A 23,306-nucleotide genomic window follows, 5' to 3' on the forward strand; every position below is an offset into this window, starting at 1 on the left:
GCTGGGCCACACGAAAGGAAACCTGGAGTGCCCTTCTCTCAGGTACACGGGGAGGAGTTGGGGATTTTTTTTTTTTTTTTGCCGTACCCTGCAGCATGTGGGACCTTAGTTCCTCGGCCAGGGATTGAACCCGCACCCTCTGCATTGGAAGGCTGAGTCTTAACCACTGGACCGCTGGGGAAGTCCCGAATTGGAGATTTTTTTTTTTTTTTTTTTAAAGGAAACTAGAAATGATATGACGTGTGAGACTTGCTTCAAAATAATCTAGTGCTGGGAGGAGCAGATGAAACAACATTAGAGAAGCTGGGTGACGGGTACATGAAGTTCATTATACTGTTTTCTCTATTTTTTTTGAAGTATAGTTGCTGTACAATATTATGTAAGTTATAGGTGTACAATATAGCAACTCACAACTTCTAAAAATTGAAGTATAGTTGATTTACAATGTTGTGTTGGTTTCTGAGTGATTCACAGTTTTGAAAGGTGATGCTCCATTTATAGTTATTATAAAATATTGGCTATATCCCGTGTTGTACATTATATCCTCGTAGCTTATTTTCTCTGCTTTTCAGTAACTTATTTCTTCTACTTTTCTGTTTTCTCTACTTTTGTATATAATTGAAAATTTCCATAATCAAACATTAGACTCTTACTCCTAGAGCCTTTGGGGTTATGTGCGATTTCAATCAAGGGGAAGGAAAGAGGATCTCTGGCAAACACGAGGGGCAGGTCAGAGGTTAAGACAGTGCCATGGGGAACCGGGCAGGGACTGTGTGGATGGCAGGTGTGGGGGAGATGGGCATCACTGAGAAGCCCTGTGTGGCCCCTGACCAGGCCATGAACAAAAACGAGAGACCTGCTGGGCTTAAGTTCTCACAACCTGAGGAGAACTAGGGAAAATGCTCTGAAAGCATGTATAGTAAAATGGAGAAAGAAGCAGTGGTGTGACACTGCTCCCGCCTCGGATACACACAGGAGAAGGGAGGTCTTACCAGCTCCCAGCCTGCCCCGCACTGGGGCTCTGCTGAGTCAGCCTCTCAGAACGGAGCCGGGCTATCTGATAGAAAGACCCTAAGCCGAACACAAACCATGTAACACGTTCACGGAACGAGGGCAGTAGTTCTGAGGCCTTGATGTCTCTGGCAAGAAAATACTATTTTTATAGAGCTCTTGGGGAAAGGAAAAATTCAATCCTGAGAGAACTTGTTTAAAAGAATCATATTGTACATGGATGATCCCCTAGCTCCTGGGAAGCTCAAATGACTCTATGTTTTACCCTAATGTTTCTTCAAGTCAGCAGATATTTGTATCCTGAAAGCTTTCAGTCTGTGCAAGCACAGAGCCATGGCAAAGCAGGAAGGCACCTCCGCCTTCATTTTACAGATAAGAAAACCAAGGCCCAGGCACATGAAGTCTTACGCAAGCTTTCATAGCGAGGCTCCAGAAAGAAAAGGGTCTCTAATTCTTTTACTGGGAAAAAAATTAAAATGAAGGGGCTTCCCTGGTGGCGCAGTGGTTGAGAATCTGCCTGCTAATGCAGGGGACACGGGTTCGAGCCCTGGTCTGGGAGGATCCCACATGCCGCGGAGCAACTAGGCCCGTGAGCCACAACTACTGAGCCTGCGCGTCTGGAGCCTGTGCTCTGCAACAAGAGAGGCCGCGATAGTGAGAGGCCCGCGCACCGCGATGAAGAGTGACCCCTGCTTGCCACAACTAGAGAAAGCCCTTACACAGAAACGAAGACACAACACAGCAAAAATAAATTAATTAATTAATAAACTCCTACCCCTAACGTCATCTTAAAAAAATAAATAAATAAAATAAAAATGAAGAATGGAGAGACGGTAGAAAAGCCTAATATGAACTGACTTTATATTCTAATTCTTTGGCTATGTGTAATGTTTTCCTCTTTTTCTTCTATTTTATTCAAGAGGCTTCTTTTCCCATCGGATTTTAGAGATGTGACCCATCCAAACAAGGAACATCCTAGGGGGTTTTAAATGAGCACACAGGGTTGAGGCCAGAACTGGCAGGTGCTGTTAGCACCTACGCTTCATCTTCTGCTCCCAGCTCGGCAGTGGCTCCGGAGCAGCAGGACCCGGGACGGCACAGTCAACTGGGTAGAGAGCGGGACGCACCACCCTCCACCCAACGCAAAGCTCGTCCATAGTAATGACCACTGTTTTCCAAGTCGGCAGCAGTTTATGTTTCAACAGCTCAAAAAGTTCGTAAACAATTATCTACGCACGACGGTTCTCCATCGACAGAAGATGACCACAGAGGGAGGTGGTGACATGTCCTGTCATCGGTTCCAAAGCAGCTCCGGGGCAAGACGGAGTGTGCGGCATGAGAGTTCAAGTTCCCGCTGGAGATCTATCTCCTCTTGATCACCACTGGCCACGTCAATACATGCCCACACTGGGAATCGGTGTGGAAAGATTGGATTTGCCTTAATACTTAAGCCAGTTAGGACTCCACCCGGTCAAGTTAAAGGAAGTATTGGCAAAAGTCAAGTAGATTCGCAAGTTTAAATTTAAGTCAGCTTTATGAAGTAAGAAAAGAATTTAAAGTACTGGAAAACAATGAAAGTTGACATTGCTTGGACTATTTTCTAAAAAATGAACAAAATATAGTCAGCGGTGATGCTGTCCAGCCACTGCCTAGGATGGATGCTTTGCCATCACCCATCCCAATGACTTAGGGTTTGGGTTGTAACTTGAATGACCCAATATACCTACGTCAGGGCCTACCGTGTGCAGGTTGCTTGGCCTGGCACTTTGCATACATCATCTCATTACTATTCAGACATGATCTTACTCACAGCGGTCTTATTGACGAGGAGACTCAAAAAGCTCAAAGAGGAGAGGTTACCTGCTCAAAGTCACACAGCTAGTCAACAGCAGAGGGGAGGCAGCCCGGGTCCATCTAAAGCCCAAGCACTATACGAGGCCACTTCTTAGACACTTGTTAAAAAATGATTGAAAACAAAGAAAACAAAGAAAAAGAAAAAAGCACTCAACTGGCCCTAGTTCAAGGGGAGCCTGGTGTCTCACGGAGAAGCTAATGAAATACACGGGGATCAAGCAAAGTTCTCTTTCAAAAAGAGACACAAACAGTAGCTTGCACTGGAAGAACAAACATCCTGAAAAGCCATCAGTTGAAATAAGACTCCAACTTTTTCAGATGAACTTTGCATCTGACCTTTAAAATTTACCCCTCCATACTTCAAGTTTTTCCTTCTGCACTTTTTGTTTAGAAGGTGGGGTGGGGTTGAATACCACTGGTGCTATATAAACAAGAAAAACAGTTTGCAAAGGAAGCGGTAACTCAGATGTAGGGGTGACAGAAACAGCAAGCAAGGAAAGGATCAAGATGACAATGCCAGAGCCTGTGGGACCCCGCACTTGGCCTCAGGGAGAGGTTGTGAGGCCTGGGGTGTCGCCAGCGCCCGTGGTTTCTGACCACCTGGGGAGGAGTGTGTGGCTGCACCTCACAGGGAGGGTCAGGGAGATGCTCATTCTTCCTGGCGAGAATCCACAGGAGCAGAGAATTCTGACCCATCCACTGATCAGAGGACAGGGCTCCACACTAGTTTACTATGGAACTTGTGTTTCTCCATGGCTATGTAAAACTTACAAAGGGGTCTCCTAAGAAACTGATTTTCCTTAAGTGAGAATTCAAATTCCCAAGTACTCATCTTGATCACGGGACTAGAGCTATACAGAGCACGGACTCAGACATGTGGAGTCTGGGAACACTGCAGGTAATCAGAGTCTAGTGCTACAGTTTAGGCTGCTGGGCCATTGGCCCCAGGCATGCACACATGCACATGCGCACACTCTCATGTCTGTCGGGGCTACTTTTACTCATAGAACAAGCGTGTGCTATGTTTCTAGGCACCTTCCCCATGTACAGCACTGAACCAAGTACTGTGGGGGGAATAAAAAAGAGGAGGGAACATCTATCGAGCACCTACTGTGCGCCAAGCACGATGACTGACATTTTCCTGTGAACCTACTGCTTATGATTATGCAGCGAAGAAGGTATTCTTACTCCTGCTTTATAGATGATAAGACAGGCTTGCGGACAATAAGTGACTGGTCTAATGAAGCATAACCGGTAAGTCCGAATGGCTGAGATCTAGATATTGGTCTGACTAACTCCAAAGTCCATGTTCTTTCCACTTTACCATGTTGCTTTCCAAAAGAAGTGTTACCACCTGAAATGAACTTGAAATTTGCTGAGGGATCTGGGGGGCAAGCAAAATCTATGTACAGAATGAGCTTGTCCACAGTAGATGATGTAGTGGTGGTGATGGTGATGCAGAGGTGCATCCCCTCTTTGCTCAGGGATACAGGTTCCTTAACTCCAGGAGGAAAACCAAGAAGACCCAGGACAGAAAGTGGAGCAAAAAAGGCTCTAAGAAGATATATAGATATAGGGACTTCCCTGGTGGTCCAGTGGGTAAGACTGCATGCTCCCAATGCAGGGGGCCCGGGTTTGATCCCTGATAGGGGAACTAGACCCCGCATGCATGCCGCAACAAAGATCCCACGTGCCACAACTAAGACCCGGAGCAGCCAAAATAACAAAATAAATAAATATTAAAAGAAGATAACATGGTTGTAGATTTTTTTTTCCCATTCACTGCTGGGCCAATGGCAAGGTGAATTTGTATAACTTTTCTTTTTAAAAAAAATTTATTTATTTTATTTTTGGCTGCATTAGGTCTTCCTTGCTGCACATGGGCTTTCTCTGGTTGCACTGTGGGGTGGCTACTCTTCGTTGCAGTGCGCGGCCTTCTCATTGCCGTGGCTTCTCTTTGTTTCGGAGCACAGGCTGTAGTCACACAAGCTTCATTAGTTGTGGCATGCGGGCTCAGTAGTTGTGGCTCGCGGGCTCTAGAGTGCAGGTACAGTAGTTGTGGTGCACGGGCTTAGTTGCTCTGTGGCAGGTGGGATCTTCCCAGACCAGGGCTTGAACCCGTGTCCCCTGCATTGGCAGACGGATTCTTAACCGCTGCGCCACCAGGGAAGCCCCCTGTATAACCTTTCTTAAAGGCAATTTTAAAATATCTATCAAAAAATCTTAGCATTTTACATAGCTTTAGATCTCTGCAATTTCCTTTACGGCAGTTAATCTGAAGTTAATAATTATGAAGGCTCAGAAAACATACCACACACACGAACTTGTCCACTGTCATACTGTTTATAAATGTGAAAAATTGGAAATAGCCAAAAATCCATCAAAAGTGAAATGATCACATGCATTTCAAGGGCAATAGATGATAGTACTTAGGATGAAGGAATCTGGAGTCACCAGTCTTGAGTTCTAATACTGTCTGTGCAACTTGCTAAGTGAGTGACTTGGGCAAGTGACCAAACTCTCTGAGCCTCAGTTTTCTCAGACATAGAATTGGGATGATGATAATGTGTATAATCTATACAGTTACTGAAAGGCAGCGCAACAAATGCTCATAACATAGTCCCTGGCATGTATTCATTCCATGGTAAATGTTAACTATTGTTATGATTTTAACAGTAAATACTCTGTACTATGGAATACTATGTAATCACTAAAAATATCATAGCTCTAGATCAAATGACACAGAAAACTATTAAAACCTGCTAAATGAGAAAAACAGGTTACATAGTAACTAAAGTATAAACTTATTTCATTTAAAAATATATGCATAGAAAGAAAGACTGAAATATGTCTATTAATCGGAATTATGGGTGATTTAAATTTTCTTCTTTTTAAAAATCTGTAATTTTCTGTAACGAAGGTAAGTTGTTTTGGTCATAATGAAAAAAAAATCTCTTTTACGAAGAAAGAAAGATGTGCTTTGATTATAGGTGGTACATGAAATTGAGGATTTCTTTTTTTTTTTTTTTTTTTTTTGCGGTACGCGGGCTTCTCACTGCTGTGGCCTCTCCCGTTGCGGAGCACAGGCTCCGGACACACAGCCTCAGCGGCCATGGCTCACAGGCCCAGCCGCTCCGCGGCATGTGGGATCTTCCCAGACCGGAGAACGAACCCGTGTCCCCTGCATCAGCAGGCGGACTCTCAACCACTGAGCCACCAGGGAAGCCCGAAATTGAGGATTTCTTAACCATGGAGCTCTGTGGGCCTCCTGAAACAGATCTACATTTTAATGACAGAGGGAAATGAGAACAGATTTGAGGACTGTTCTAGCTATTTTGAAATGTCTTTGGGGGATAGTAAGGCGGCCTCCTAAATTAGTACATGTTCATGATCTTGAAACCTAATAGAAATTACATGCCAGACTGTAAGGAAATTTAATTTGGTTTTTTTTTCTTAAAACTACCATTAATGGGCAAAAAGCGAAGTTTGTTTGATTTTGGACAGAGACTTAGATTCTTTAAATCGAGTGATGTGAGTAGCCCTAGGAAAAAGGACAGAGCGAGGAGAGGACCACAGGACCTTTGAAGGAAGCCACAGATTCTTTTAAAAAATCCTACTTGTTAAAAAAAAAAATCCTATATAAGGCCATAAGCAGACATACTAATTCCTAAGAATTCACAGAATTTACATTTAAAAGACAGAACTCTTCACATTTCCCCCAAAGCACTCCAAACAACTTCCTTTTCAAGAATCAGGAGACTTGGTTTTATTTTTGGCTTCACTGTTATAAAGCTATATGGCTTTTTTTATGAAAAAGAAAACCAAGCAACACACACCCCAGAATGACAATTCATTCGTTTTAGGGAGAAACGTGCAGAGTAGACTGCACTACTGGGGTTGGCTGCTCCACCCGATTTCTCCCCTGTAGGGAAGTCACAGTGTCAGATTGAGAAATGCTCAAGACCAATATCTAACAGGACGCTTGTAAATGCTTGAAGAGCTCATAGTCAAAGTGAGCATGAATGCACACTCGTGTGAACCCAGCAGTACCGGGCACACACTGTCATCATTTCCCCACTTTTAGACAAGTTACTTAAGCTCATTTTTGCCTCAGTTTCCACGTGTGCCCAAAACACTAACTCTTACTCTGTAAGTGCGGTGCAGTGCGGTGCAATCCTGCACAGAGGGGAGACCTGAGCCCTGGCTCTGCCACATGTTATCTAAGAGATCTGACAAGCGACCTAACTTCCCTGAGTTTCGGTTCCCTTATCTGTGAAAGAGAGAAGGAACTAACACAGGTACCTTACATATTTGTCAGAATTAAAGGAGATAATGCCTTTGGGTGCTGATTCCTGGTAAGCGCTCCGTAGATAACAACTTGCTATCATCTCACAGAGCTCATCTAAGAGAATAATGCAACATAGGAGGGGAAAGTAGTCTGAAAGGTAATTTTGACATAACTTACCATCAACACTACTGTAATCTCTAGGTTACAGTTTCAGAGAAACCACTAAACTCTCCTCATATTTCACTTCCTCCATGTGGGCCTGGCCTGTTTAAAAACATTCCTGTGGATTTTCTACCAAACTTTGCCCCTCTGTGTTCTCCTCTCCTTTTCCAGCAGCAGGGCTCTTGCCTACAGCTGGGAAGCTAATAGCTAGATGTGGGCATTTCCTATTTCTGACTTTTCTTCAATCAGCTCCAGGATGCTACTTGTTGAAGAAAGAAGCCCTGCTATTAAGTACCATCCAGGAGCACCACATCATCCTCATTAGCACCTGGAGGCTTCCGGGAGTCTACAGTCCTGCCGTTTCCAATAAAGCCCAAGTTTCCTAACCTATGTCTACCAGCTCTACCCAGCTAAATCTGTTCAGGAGAGTTACTACCTATGTCTCACTTTGTCACCATTCTTTGGTCACATGGGTGTCTACACGCTTTTGTTCTTCCTGTCTTTTTTACTTTCAAAGTCATTCACGGAGTACTACAGTTAAACAAGAACTGTGCTGTGCTGTGGAGATCAAAAAATGAGTAAGACACAGCCCGTGAGTTGTTCAAAGCTTAACAGGGGTGGGACACAGATATAAAAATAACTGTACAATGAAGTAGAGAGTTAGTATAGGTGCCGTGGTGTCTTGAGGGAGAAAAACACTCTGGATGAGACAAAAAATGGTGACATTGCAAAAGACTCAAAATAGCCAGAACAATCTTGAAAAAGAACAAAATTAGAAGACTTATACTTCCTGATTTTAAAGCTTACTACAAATCTATAATAATCAGAACAGTGTGGTACTGGCATGAGGAAAGACATACAGATCAATGGAATAGAATTGAGAGTCCAGAAATAAACCCATGTACTTATGGTCAACTGACTTTTGACAAGTCTCAAGACCACCCAATGGGTAAAGAATAAATAGTCTTTTCAACAAATGGTACCGGGACAGTTGGACATCTACATGCAAAGGAATGAAACTGAATCCTTACTTCACACCACATACAAAAATTAACTCAAAATGGATTGAAGGCCTAAATGTAAGAGCTAAAACTGTAAAATACTTAGAAGAAAATATAGCTGTAAGTCTTCATAATTTTGGATTAGGTAATGGTATCACAGGTGTAACACCAGAAGCACAAGCACCAAAAGAAACAATACAAAAATTGGACTTCATCAAAATTTAAAACTTCAGTGCTTCAACGCACATGATAAAGAAAGCAAAAAGACAACACACGGAAAAGGAGAAAATATCTGCAATTCATTTATCTGACACGGAGTCTAGTATCCAGACTATAAAAAGAACTTCCAGGGCTTCCCTGGTGGCGCAGTGGTAGAGAGTCCGCCTGCCGATGCAGGGGACACGGGTTCGTGCCCCGGTCCGGGAAGATCCCACATGCCGTGGAGCGGCTGGGCCCATGAGTCATGGCTGCTGAGCCTGCGCGTCCAGAGCCTGTGCTCCGCAACGGGAGAGGCCACAATGGTGAGAGGCCCGCGTACCGCAAAAAAAAAAGAACTTTCACAACTCAACAATAGAAAGACAATCCAATTTTAAAATGGGCAAAGGAGTTGAACTGACATTTTTTCAAAGAAGATACACAGGTGTCCAATAAGCACATGAGAAGCTGCTCAACGTGTTAGTCATCAGGGAAATGCAAATACAAGTTGAAACCACAATGAGATACCACTTCACACCCACTAGAACGGCTATGATTTTTTTTTAAGTGTTGATGAGTGTAGATATAGAAAAATGAGAACCTTCACTCATTGCTGGTAGGAATGTAAAATGGTGCAGCTGCTGTGGAAAACAGTTTGGCAGTTCCTCAAACGTTACACGTAGAGCTACCAGATGACGCAGCAGTTCTACTCCTAGGTATGTATACAAGAGAATTGAAAACGTATTCACACAGAAACATGTACATGAATATTCATAGCATTATTCATAACAGTTAAAGAGTGGACTCAATCCAAATGTCCATTGACTGATCAGTGAATAACCAAATGTGGTTTAACCATATACAAGGGAGTATTATTCAGCCATAGAAAGGAGTGAAGTACTGATACATGCTACCCCATAGATGAACATTGAAAACATTAGGCTAAGTGAAGAAATCCAGTCACAAAAGGCCGCATACTGTTTGATTCTATTTATGTGAAATGTCCATAATAGGCAAATCCTTAGAGACAGAAAGTAGATTAGTGACCGTCAGGGAAATGGGGAGCGACTGCTAATGGGTATGGGGTTTCTTTTTCGTGTGATGAAGATGTCCTGGAATTAGACAGTGGTAGTGGTTCCACTGAATTATACATTGTAAAAGGATGAATTTTATGGTATGTGAATTATACCTCAATTTTCTAAAAGGAGGCAGACATTTGAACTGGATTTTAAAGGGTGAGCTAATTGGGCAGACAAGGGTGGAAAGAGAATTCTAGGCAGAAAGAACAGAATGAGAAAAGGTGTGGAAGCCACAAAAAAAGTAATGCATTCAGAGAAAGAAAAGTGGCTCGGAGGCTGGAGTACAGTTATACACACAGGGGTGGGAGAACCAACCAGGCAGTGAAGGGACAAAGCATGAAAGCCCAGTATGCTAACCAAGGAGATCGTGGGGTGCCCTCAATGAGAATGAGGTCTCCTCGCAGGAGGATGACATAACTCGGTTTCTTGGCTCAATCCATCTTGCCAAAGAAGCCTCCCTCCCTCAACTCAGAATCATCTAACGACACCACTCCACTTTGGCGAGCCCAGTGCTCGTTTTCTCACCATTTATAAAATACATTTATTTACAGCATCAATCATTCGAAGTTTTTGCCCCACCAGAATATAAACTCCTTAAGGGCAGCCCTGTTTCCAGTCTTGACTATGTAGGTGCAAGCACATACAGAGTTCTCTGTGGAATTCCGAAGATGTGTAAGGAGATTGGCAATTCTGACAAAGTTCTGAGCTTTCCTAACTTTATAAACCTTTGTTCGTATTGTCACTCAGTTCAGAATGCCCTCCTAATCACAAATTTGTTCAAATCTTTGCCATGCTTGGTGGTCTATTTCAAATGCCACTTCCTTAAGAAGGCTTTCTTTGCTTCCCCACCTGGATGTGAACCCTCCTCTTTTTTCGTTTGTTTGTTTTGTTTTGTTTTGGCCACGCTGCACGTGCGTGCAAGCACAGCATGTGGGATCTTAGTTCCCCAACCAGGGATCGAACGCTGCAGTGGAAGCTCGGAGTCCCAACCACCAGACCGCCAGGGAAGTCCTGAACTCTCCTCCTTTGAGAAGGGTGTATTTTGTACTTCTGGTACTGATTTCCTCATACCTTAACCCCCCTCATCGCACACATCTCTTACCCCACACTTTCTGGAATCTAAGCACCTTGGAATAAGGTCCACATCTTTCCCAGCCTTGGGACTCCCAGCACTGTGCTGGGTAGAGTCTGAAATGAACTGTTCAACTAGCAGCAAAAATGATGGAATCACAGACAGGAATAAGCATTATCACAAAACAAAAGTTTTTAAAAATCCTAGAGGAAACTACACAGACCAGAAGGCAGGCACAAATAACAGAGGGTATTTGTTTAATCAGTTTGTGACCACTTGGCTTGTTTATATCTGGTCATTTTCATCACATGGATTTCATTTTGCTAGAACTCCAGAAGACTCAGACAAAGAGTAAAAGGCCTCCCAGCTGCTGCCTTCCCACATCTGTGGTTTTCCTATGATGTAAACAAAAGATTCTGGAGGTATGGTCTCTGTTAGTGTTTGCTGGTGTGGGTCTGGTGGAGAGATGGGTGGTGGGGGCAGTTTGAGGGAAATCTACCTAATGAACTGACAGTTCATATAAGCAACACCTGGAGTGTTAAACCCCCTACAACTGTTATTTTACTGAAAAAAAAATCCACTCTTCCTTTGGTAAATGTAAAAATTCTTTCACCAGCTGCATTCCAATCGAAAGTGTGTGGCAGTGCAGGAGAGATGGCAGCTGGAACAGATCGTGTTCAGGATGTAGGCAGCGTCACCCAGCAGCGAGGGGATAATCAGGACCCACAAAACCAATCTTCAGAGTCACGTTCCTTTCAGAAAATGAGTGAGCCTCTGTTTGCCTGCTTGGAGTATTCTGCTTGTAAACACTCGGATGCTGGAAATACACATCCATATCTGACTGGTGAAAGGAAGGGCCTTTTGAATGGAAACTCTGTGACACCAGCTACTCAGGACTCCCCACTGAGCGTCATAAAACTCCGAAGCTTAAGTTTTGGTCTTAGCCCTATTTTTGTTAAATATTTACAATCTACTACAAAAGCAAATTCACAGCAAATGTGTGTTTACACAACCTTGTGACACGGCCACTCCTCCTGACAAGAGGGAAAGAGGACTAACGTTTATTGGCACCAGGCCAGTCACTCTCCTCGGAAGGCAGATCCTGGCATTTCACGTACGGATGAGGTAACTTGGGCCCAGAGAGGTTGTTACTTGCTTAACACGCCCAAAGGAAAAATGAGAAGAGTTAAGTCTGTCTGATTCCGAAGCCAGTGTTCTTTCCACCGTACTCCGCTACTGGTCAGTATGCCCCAGAGAAGTTCTTTCTCTAGAATTTGGAAGAATGCTCCAAGAGTCTACGATTCTAGAATAGGCACTGGCAAACTTTTTCTGTAAAGGGCCAGACTGTTTATATCTTAGGCTTTGCGAGTCATCTGGTCTCATTTGCAACTACTTAATCCTGCCGTTGTAGCACAAAAGCAGCCATAGATAATATATAAATGAATGAGCGTGGCTGTGTTCCAATAAAACTTTATGTGGCAGCGGACCAGAGTTGGCTCACTGGCTGTAGTCTGCCGACCCCTGCTCTAGAAGGTTCAAAGAGTGGGCAACTTCGTGTTATTTGGCTTAGAAATCAATGAAGAATTGCCTATCTCCAACTTAATTAATCAACAAGTATGAGTCTTCTCTTTTCTATGTGGTCCATGAACTTAAGGAATTGATATTCTTTTAGGAAGAAAAGACACAGGAACGTAAAAGCCAAAGAGCAACATGAAGCTGCACGTGATAAGCGCCAAAGGAGGGGCCTGGGGACTGAGGGCTGACTGACGGGCCACCACGATATTAGAAAACCAGGGTCCGCAACCTGATCAAATGATCCTGCGCCGGCACGAGAGCGCAGAAAGAGTCGGAAAAACTTCTCAGTGGGCAGGAATGAAAATGAGTCCGAAGTGACTGCCCTAAGCACAACAACGGCTATTCTGGTGAGGCCACATGAAGGGTTTTCGGCACGTGTCGGGTGCTGGTCAAAGGCAACCTCACAGACTTCCCCGGTGGCGCAGTGGTTAAGAATCCGCCTGCCAATGCAGGGGACAGAGGTTCGAGCCCTGGTCCAGGAAGATCCCACATGCTGCAGAACAACTAAGCCCGTGAGCTACAGCTACTGAGCCTGTGCTCTAGAGCCCGTGAGCCACAACTACTGAGCCCCTGAGGCACGACGACTGAGCCCATGCCACAACTACTGAAGCCCGTGCTCCGTGACAAGAGAAGCCACTGCAATGAGAAGCCCGCGCACTGCAATGAAGAGTAGCCCCCGTTCGCTGCAACTAGAGAAAGCCCGTGCACAGCAACAAAGACCCAACACAGCCAAAAATAAATAAATAAATAAATAAATAAATACGATTTACAAAAAAAAAAAGCAACCTCTCCTTCAGGCTTAGGAAACACACCTGCTCCCTGTCTCATTCTCAAAGGACAGGCAATTGACTTCAGGTGCAAGATCAATTGAGTGCTTTAGGAAACTCCTGGAGGGCTCCGTTCTCCTCCCAACTGGTGCTTTAAGCACTGAAGAGCCTGCAGGAGCTACAGGCAGGGCAGGGAGAAACCACCTGGGGTCACTCTTGGACGTTCAGTTACAAGCATTTCCTAAAAGCTTACCTTGCTCATGGCTGTCAGGGCGGGGTCACAGGCAGCATCGAGATCCTGAACCAACAGCTGAATGCTGCTGGAGATGACACTGCAAATCAAACACACTGCTGTGGGCACAGCTTACAAAAGTGACCTGTGAACGAACGACTGACCGACACAGCCCCTTCCAAATGTTTTAGGCACCTGTGTAAAACTTAGATGCACCATTTCCTCAGAAAAGCTTGAGGTTCGTTTCAGAAAGGAATGCATGACAAGGAGGAGTGTTTTGGCTCCGCCCTCCTTCTTGCTGTGTGTCCTGGTCTCACCAGGATGTGTTCCTACTCAGTCAGGACACCAGATTCCACGGCTCGTCTCCCCAGTTGCTACACCCAGAATTCCTCTTTGCTACCTCCTCCAAAAGGACCCGTTTGCCCAAAATGTTTAAATCAGATCTTGCGGTGGGTGGGGGGGGAAGTTGAAAGAAAATGACCGAAGAAGAGAATTTGGACTTTTCCTCAGTAAGTGGCTGATGTGAAAGCAGAAGCTTGGCTTTCCCAAATCTCATTTAACGACCAGGACAAAATCCTGCCAGGTAGCACCAGGGCAATAACTGTTTCAAGAAGGCTTTACAGGCTGAACTCCCTGGACAGACACGCTTCCACCCCAAATACACTTGCCCTCCCCCGCCCCCCAGTGGCTAAAATCAGGCTGCTCATCCTTTATACCCTTGAAACACTGGAGGTGGGGCTGGCCCTTTGTAGATTTAGCGGGGCAGATAGGAGGCCCTGGACCTGACCTTCCTGCAGGGATGGCCAAGGGGGGATTTCTTCTCTCTTGTTATTCTAGATAGTGCAACAATAAAGCCTCCATCAGCTAAAAATGATTGTATTTGAGGAGGCAGGATGGGGGGCAGCTGCACCAGCTTCTGAGGCTCCTTGGTGGCTGGTGGCGAAAATAATCCTGATCCAACAGAAGGCCCTGGAAACTTCTCAGGTTCTGTAGTAACCTACGCTGACGGCCTGAGACACGCTGCTCCGCGCAGGTGGAAAGGCGGGCCTCGAGCAGGCGCGCGAGTACATACGTGCTGAATGTGTCCATTTCTCCAGTCAGATTGATTCGTTCAGTCAGGCTTACGTCGACCTTCTCCTTGAGTTTCTCTTCCAGCTGTCAGAGAGTAACAGAGAGAACAAAGTGCTTAATGCTTATCGGAAGGAGCAACGCAACAATACTTAACATTTACTGAGTGTGAGGATTCCGGTGTAATTCCAGGCACTTTTCGTGTATGGACTCATTTAATTCTCACTGCCCTGTAAGGAAGATTCTATTATGATCCTCCTTTGATATATGAGAAGATGGAGGCATGCCCTAGCCAGGACAGTGAGTGGTAGGGCCGGGAATCAAACTTCCTCCAGAGCCTGTGCCCTTGGCCCTGCACTGTACTTGGTTCTCATGACACACTGACAATTTAAACAGATCCCCATTTTTAGGATACTCCCTGCCTCGGGAACTGCCGGCTCACCCACCAACATTGGAAGCCTCCAGTGGTGGGTCGCAATAAAATCAGGTAAAGTATTCCCTGAGCGCTGGGCTGGGCCACCCACCGCGTTAAGGTGTTGAGAGATACCAAAATAAACAAAAGAAACACAGTCTCTGCCTGCATCATCCTACAGCCAAGCGGGGAGAAACGCTGGCCACACTCCAGCAGCCTCGAAGAAAAATACAACTGACTGGGAATTGTAAATACCTCAAAACATCCCGGGAATTGCTTCACCTAGCATCTCCAAACCTATTTATTACAGAAACTCTAAGAATAATGAATGTTTTGTCTTAGATTTAAAAGTGACTCCTAGGAATGGGTAAATTAATGTAACCTTTGGGAAGGCAATTTATTTAAAAGGCAAACATTTAAATATACACACTCTTTCGGCCAGTGATTTCGCATCTAGAAAGATATTTCAATGAGTAATGAGAACAAGGTATGGAGATGCGCATGGGTTCTTTGCAGCATTCATGAATTCAACCAATATTTACTGAAAGTCTATTCTGTGCCAGGCTCTGTCATAGCATAAGGGAGTTAGCTGGTGAAAAAAACAGATAAGATCCTCTTCTCATAAAGCTCACATTCTGGTGTCGTTTATATTAGTGAAAAACTGGAAACAATCTACAGTTTATAAGGGATTGAGGAGAAAAATTACGGCGCAGGCTCTCAAGGCTTCAACTCTCTAGCGGCCTTTCCCTGTTAACATTGAAAATAAAATCCAAACTTCTAACTATGATTTGGGTCCTGTCTAGCTTCAGGGTCCACATCTTGCTTTCCCCCTTGTCTGCCTGGCTTCAGTTATACCGACCTCTTAAGGTTCTGGAAGACACGGGGTCTTTTCCCCCTCAGGGCCTTTACACGTCCAACTTCCTCTCTCCGAAGCACTCTCTGCTCCCCCGTCCTAGCCAGCTCCTTTGCTTTGCCACCCCCCCCACTGCCCATCCCTTCCAAGGTCCTCACTTGGCAGTCTCCTTCCCGCCCCTCAGGTCTTTGGTTCAATATCACCTCCTCCAGGAGGCCCTCCTTGACTACTCTACCTCAGTAGGCAACTCCCTAACTAGGACTGCAACATCTGTTTCCTTCCTAGCACTTAGAATAAAATTGAGGTTACATCTTGCCTTACTTATTTATTATCTGGCTCCTTTATTAGTTCTAAGTTCCATGACAGTAAGAAATTTGTCTACTCTGTTCACCTCTGTGAATTAATACCAAATACAATGCCTGGTACATAATCAGTGCTTCATAAAGATCTCTTGAAGGAGGGAATGGCACACCCCATGCAGGTGTTAAGCGTAAAAGTGTTACAATTAATGAACCGATATTGACACATTATTGGCATTGTTTTCTAAGTATTATTTTTCAATTCTTCATTGCTTGGATTCTCAAGTCTCTTTGGTTTCTCCCTCCATTTCTTTTTGCAACCCCCCTCCAACTCCCTGTGATTTTTTTCTTAAGGAAACTGGGTTGTTTGCCCTGTAGATTTTCTCATAGTTTGATCTCATTGATTGTATCCACAAGGTACGAATTAGCATGCTCCTCTATCCCTTGTATTTCCTGTAAATTGTAACTTGATGTAAAAGCTTGATCAGATTCAGATTTTTCTTTTTTTAACGAAAACTCCTTCATGGGAATTCCCTGGCGGTCCAGTGGTTAGGACTCGGCGCTTTCACTGCCGTGGCCGGGGTTCAACCCATGGTCGGGGAATGAAGATCCCACAAGTCACACAGCACCAACAAAAAAAAAGAAAAAGAAAAAGAAAGAAAGAGAGTAAAAAAAAAACTCCTTCATGGTAGTGCTGTGTACTTCCATCAGGAGATAACATGATGTTTGGTTGTCTCTCTTTTTGTAATGTCAGCAGCCATTGATGGTCAATGCCCAGATCCATTATTCCATTAAGAGGTATAAAAGAATGATATTTGAATTCAATATCTTTTCTTCTTCATTTATGATCTGAAAATCTGCTATAAAGATATACTTCCCATTGTCAGTGATTTGGTTATCCTGAGGTACAAGTCAGATAGGAAAGGCAGGATAAGAACTTTTCCTTTATTTACCAGTATTCAATTCATACCAGCGGTTTCTGAGTATCTTCCAAAGTGATAAATGACTTTTAAAAATCATATAACCAAATGGATTTAAACATATTTGATGTTTTCAATCGACTGTAGCTAATATTCTCACTGATACTTGTATGTCTCATCTTTGACCAGTAGAGTTCATTCGGGCTGACTCCTATAATTAGTTTCCTAAGGCTGCCGTAGCAAATTACTACAAACTTGGTGGCTTACACTGGAAATGTATTCTCTCACAGAAGTCCAGAGGGAAGGGGTGGCAGGGTTGGAAATGTGGAAAGGAACTTCTAATCCCACATCTAAGGCTGAATGGAAAATTCTTCTGGGTCTTCCTTCTGCTAATGGGAGCTCCAGCAGAGACATCACCCTTTCCTGCTTCCCAGTTCCTGAACGTCAGCATCCAAACAATGGTTATTTGTTTCTTCAGACTGAGAATGCTCCATAAATTTCAGGAGACACATAAAAGCCCAAAGGATTTTCAATGAGCCTGGTAACACTCCTGAGAATGGAATCACTGGTTGTGACTCATCACCCCTAAGGCTGGGGCCTACCACCACTACGACGTAACTGTTGTAACTGCTTTTAGCACGCGGGAGACAGGGCTACTGACCTGTTTTCAAGAGGGCACGTCATGCTCTTTGAGTAGCTTACACAGCTCTGGGGAGGAGACCAGTCATGCTTTCTTGCCCAGTCTCCTTTCAACAAGGTCCTTCTGCAAGGGGGCTGCCTGGGCCGTCCCCTGGCTGGACCTCGAGTTTTCCCCTGTGGGAGACCAGCTGTTCTGCCCAAGGCTGTGTGTGGCCTCGTTGGGGCCCATACTCTTACCCACTGAGCTAAGTGGCCCAGGCGGCTCAGGAAAAGGAGGAGGTGGCGCAAGGGCAGCCCGGGCGGCTCACCTGCTGGGTGGTGGCCAAGCAGTACTCTGCAGTGCTCAGGATGCTGCAGATGAGGGAGAGCTCCTCCAGGGTGAACTTGGCCACTTCTGAGCCCTCCTTCTCCTTGAGGAGGCTGCTGATGGTCAACCCACCGCTGCTGCTTGTGGTTCTGAGGAAAAGGCATAGGGACTCGTCAGGCCAGGACTCCTCACTTACTTCCTGACCCGGAAACTGCAAGTTGTAAGACAAAGAAACGGGGGAAGGAGAGGCTGGACGTGGCCCAAACAAATCCACACACAATGAGGACCTTTCCGAGCGACCTGACCTTGACTGTCATTTGTTTAAATTCTCTGACCATCAGAAATAGGAAGAGACGATCCCAGCAGCGAGCCAGTCATCAGTCATATTACCTACAATGACTGCTCTGCTGAGCGGCCTCTCTGCTTAGCTTGGAATTTCCTGATCTGTAGAGCTCATTCAGAGTCATGTGCAGTGCAAAAGCTGGTTCCCCAACGGTTTCTCTCAGTTAAGAAAATTCTGCATGGGCGCTTGTCTTTGTGCTTGTGGAGGGGTTCAGAAGTGAATGTTAAGACATGGTTCCTGGCCAAAGGCCTGACTGCCCCAAGAAACAAAAAAGCTTGTCATCTCTTCCTACTGATTTAATCATGTGATCACAAAAAATAAAAAAGCAGTTTTTAAAATAACTTCCTGCAGTTATAAATAAAATTTCAACTGTGAGAGTCTATTTTTTAAGAAGACAGAATTCAATGATATTTACCTTAAAAATAAGAGAAAATTTTCCTTTAAAGCACACACACACACACACACACACACACACACACACCCCTCAACTTCCCAGTCTTAGGTAATCAAAGATTTGAAAACATCTTAATTTCTAGTACTTATAAGGGTGTGAGGACACTGGCTGTCTCTTCCACTATGGGTTAGGAGCATTAAATTGTACAACTTTTTTGGAGGTATATTTCAGGAGCTTAAAAAAATGTTCAGACTCTTTGACCCAGTAGTTCTACTTCTGTTCAAGGATGCTCTTCTGAATGTTATTTAAAATACCAAAATAGTGAACCCAACATAAATGGTCAATTAAGAGAATGATCAATAAGAAATCTCAGAAGTTAGCTGAGGGTCTTCTGTATGTGGGAACATCATAGCATCATTAAAAGTGTCTTGATGGGGCTTCCCTGGTGGCGCAGTGGTTAAGAACCCGCCTGCCAATGCAGGAGACACAGGTTCGAGCCCTGATCCGGGAAGACCCCACATGCCGCAGAGCAACTAAGCCCGTGTGCCACAACTACTGAGCCTGTGCTCTAGAGCCGGTAAGCCACAACTACTGAAGCCCATGCGCCTAGAGCCCGTGCTTCACAACAAGAGAAGCCACCGCAATGAGAAGCCCACGCATCACAATGAAGAGCAGCCCCCGCTCGCGGCAACTAGAGAAAAGCCCACACACAGCAACAAAGACCCAATGCAGCCATACATACACACATACATAAATTTGGACCAAAAAAAGTGTCTTGATGAATATTTTTACTGTGCTGACTGTTCTCTGCTCTTCTCTTCCCTTTTCACCGCTTGGGAGACTGACCTCTGCAGACTTATCACCCAGGCTCCCCAGCCCTCTGGCCTCCTGTTGGTTTCAGCCGACAGCAGAGGCTGTAGGAAGTCAGAGAGGTTGAGGAGAGAGAAGTCGGAGCAACAACTAGCCTTCCTGCTCCCTCTGCTTCAGTGTGGTCCTGGCAGTGACCGTGGCCCCTATGGCTACAGTTTCTGTTAGGCAGCCCTTTGTCCACAGCCCTAGCTGTCACGTGAGTTTTAAAGTAGTAACGATTACCCACTAGAGTTTGGATGCTTCAGAATCCTCCCTTGGTTCCTTTCACCTGCCCCCATTTCTGTGAACAGTGGCTTTAGTAATAATATCCCAGTTGAGTACCATTTATTTCCTGCTGTGACACTGACTAATACACATGGCAAAATGCTCACAGCATGACAAAGCAGGGTATAAAACTATAAGCACTATAGTCCAGTCCTGTTAGACAAATAAACAGAAGCATTCAGTCACACACATTACATATATAAAGAAAGAACAGAAAAATGTATACATATATAAAGAAAGAACAGAAAAATGTATACTGAAAAGTTAAACCTGTTTTCACTGGGTGGTGATTTTTATCTTCATCTTTGTGCTTTTCTGTGTTTTACAAACTACAACAAACTTGCAGTATTTTGAAAATCAGGATATAAGTTATCAAAAATTTAAAAATAATGTCTATCATATTCAAAGAAATTCTCATTTGTAAAACACGTCTGTTACTTCAAGTCTCTCGTAGAGCGAAGGGATTTTATTTTTCTTTCCTCTCAATTACGTAAAACTCCTATATATGACACATTTTAGTGACAGTGACAGAAACTAAATTCCAAACTGTTGAGTTGAGCTATGGGGGTGATTTATAATTACTGGATTCGAAGCATTGCTTCAGATCATATTCTATTACAATAGAAATTGCTATATAACCAAAATATCTCTAAAGCTCTAGTCGAACAATCCATTCATTTCAAGTAATAAGCTATATAACAATATTTTAATGCCCCAGAATAACAGAGTGAAGTCACTGTAATTCGGAGCTGTGCTATGCAACCACGTTTCCCCAAATCCTACCACATCTTTAAACATTAGACTCAACCCAGGAGAGCAAGATACACACACCGTAAGAGAGACTTTGGCCTGAATGAAACTGCCCTTGCTGTTCAAAAGCCATTGCTACCACCACCCCACTTCTTTTGCCAAGCACCTATCACTGAATCCATGTAAACTAAGCACGTCTATAATGGGACTGACTCCCCTGAGTCCACCGTGGCAGGATCTGACCTATGCTGGTGGCCAGCGTGGCAGTACTGATTTCCTCTAGCGGTCCTGATCAGCTGTGGAATCCCATTTGAGAGGCAACCGTTTCAGACCCTTGGGAACTCCCTAAGGGTGTTTTCCTCCCTGAGACTCTTGGCAGTTTAGTGAACAGCTTCGGGGTGGATTTCCTTAAGGATTTCCATACTTGGGTATATTCAGGATCTCACTGCTCCGGTCAGACCAGGAAGAACAGGACTCACTTGGGCAGGTTGCCAGAGAGGATTTTCCAGGCATACTCTCGGAGGTACTTCTGGAAAACAGTGGTCAGGGCGACCATCGGCTCCCCGGTACTGAGCTGCGAGCACTGCACCATGCATTTCTTGTAGTAGACAAAGAGGTCGGCGCAGCTGGGGAGCACGGCGCCCCCCTCGTCCGTGCTGGGCTTGGGTGGCCCCTGGGCTTTGAAATCGGCCACAAACCGATCTATCAGCTCCCCAAGGTTTCTGGGAGGAAGAAGACATGAAACGTTGTTTTATTGCAAGAAAGAGAAGACAAACGTGCTTGACTGCCACGAGGCGATCACTCCTCGTGCTTTTCACATTTAAAATTGGACCCGTTTCAGTAAGTCGGACAGAGAAAGACAAATATCAGATGATATCACTTATATGTGGAATCTAGAAAACAATACAAATGAATCTATGTACAGAACAGAAACAGACTCGCAAAAATGGAAAACAAATGTATGGTTACCAAAGGGGTAAAAGGGGGGGGGATAAATTAGGAGTATGGGATTAACAGATACACACTGCCATATACGAAACAGATAAGCAACAAGGATTTACCGTGTAACATGGGGAACAATAGTCAATATCTTGTAATAACCTATAATGGAAAATAATCTGAAAAAAATAACTGAATCGCTTTGCTATATACCGGAAACTAACACAATACTGTAAATCAACTGTACCTCAGTAAAAAATAATTAACTTAAAATATTTTTAAAAACTGGATCCATTTTTATCAGGATCTTCATTAACTACCACCACCACTCCTACGATAACAGCAGTGATAAAATTTGGCATTTGTGTGCTGTTTTATACTTTTCAAGGCACTTCATGATCACATTTGACCCCAAACCCCTGGGAGAAAGATAAGCTGTTATTGGATCCTCTAAGAGATGGAAAAAATAAGGCCCAGAAAGTCTGCCACACGATTTAGTGGCAGAGCTGAGCCTGGAATCTACCACTGAAGTGTGTGCACTGGTCCTACCACCGTATCAGTACCAGCTCCCCTGTCCACAAATGAAAACCCTCAATAATGACAGCGCTCATCTTCTGAACACTTACGATGTACCAGGCACCATGCCAGCTCTTTGTAAGAGTCTTTATAAGTGAACTTCACTTAATCGTCACAATAACCTTATGACGTAGGGACTAAAACTATCCTCCTTTTCAAAAAGCGAGGTGCAGAAAATTAAAGGACTTGTCCAAAGTCATACAGCCAGAGCGTGGAGGAGCCAGGATTAAAAACCAAGCAGCCTGGCTCTAAACCTCATGCTTTTACCCACTCTACCCTACTACTCCTCAAACACAAAAAGGTTATGATGTCGGCAAATATTTAGATATCATTAACCTAAAGGTACCCAGCAGACAGACAACTAAACAAAGAGAAACTGTAAAGAAACAGTCGAATGCTTTCTTTCTCCTTTAATGCAGTTTCTTCTTAACAACTTCCAAAATCAAAGGTGTAAGAAATCTTGGGAGGAGAGAAAGTACTGAGCAGCTCCAGGCTTGCCCCAGGTCACAGTGGTGTAGATGGTTGCAACTTTCTCCCATTTCCCGTTCAAACGTCACTGAATTTTCCTCAGTCACACTGAGTCATCACTGTTCACATCCAGCAGGGCTATATTAATTGGTCCCTGCACAGTTGTGCTCTGTGAAAAATGGGGGAGAGGAGGGTGTTCCCACCCCTCTTAACATTTTGCATCTTTTTAGTTGCTGTCTAAGGCTACAGGAATCCAGCTGTGGTTTTTTTTTTCCGTATTTATATAACAGTCAAGAAGAAAAAGACAAGAACCACATGCAGTATTAATGAGTAGGAACAGGAGAAAATTGACATTTTACTCAAGAGCTTTTGTTATTGAAAGTTTATTACATCCAGATATAGCCACTGTGCCCTCAAAGAACTTCGGGCCTAGGACGGTCCATTGTGATGGTGGTGACAGTTAGCAAGCAGAGAAGGAGCGAGTTAGTTGACCTCGGAAAGCTCCTGCGTGACCACCCTCCTTCCTCACACCCTCCTCTTGGCTCACCTTTCCATTTACTTTCCCACGTCTCCTCCACAGTGACCCCATGCTCCAGCCAGACTCCCCTCAGCTGCCCTCTGCTCCATCTCTATCCCCGACTCTGTGCATCTGCCTGGATGCGTCCCCTGGTGGCTCTCCCGTCACCACCTGTCCACTCACCCTCCCAGCTCAGCTCAGGGGGCACCTAGATAACTCCTACTACTCACGCCCATCCTCTACCTCAGTTGCAACTTCTGTCATCTGTAACACACTGACGACTATTTTTTTTTTTTAACACTTCATTATACAGTGTGAGGATGTCAACTCTTCAGGAAACATGCTAACCTTCTCCCATCCTGGGCCCGCGGTAGGCCATGCTCATCAGGAATGGCTGTGTCTTTCTCACTGATCTCCAGGGTAATTTCAGAAGCCTTCCTGAGACAGCACT

General features: G+C 44.4%; 1 protein-coding gene across 2 annotated transcripts in view; it reads right to left on the minus strand.

The window, feature by feature from the left end:
- Positions 1 to 23,306, minus strand: part of VPS53 (VPS53 subunit of GARP complex) — a 133,313-nt gene that overhangs the window by 30,448 nt on the left and 79,559 nt on the right. For both annotated transcript variants that reach the window (XM_082605578.1, XM_082605577.1), the window contains 4 exons: positions 20,835 to 21,077; positions 17,736 to 17,883; positions 14,309 to 14,391; positions 13,258 to 13,336 (listed from right to left, as the gene is read on the minus strand). In XM_082605578.1, the coding sequence (XP_082461704.1) occupies positions 13,258 to 13,336; positions 14,309 to 14,391; positions 17,736 to 17,883; positions 20,835 to 21,077 (553 nt within the window). The remainder of the gene's footprint in view (positions 1 to 13,257; positions 13,337 to 14,308; positions 14,392 to 17,735; positions 17,884 to 20,834; positions 21,078 to 23,306) is intronic.

This window comes from Mesoplodon mirus, assembly GCF_964341445.2.
Source record: "Mesoplodon mirus genome assembly, chromosome: 18".
Taxonomy (NCBI): Eukaryota; Metazoa; Chordata; class Mammalia; order Artiodactyla; family Ziphiidae; genus Mesoplodon; species Mesoplodon mirus.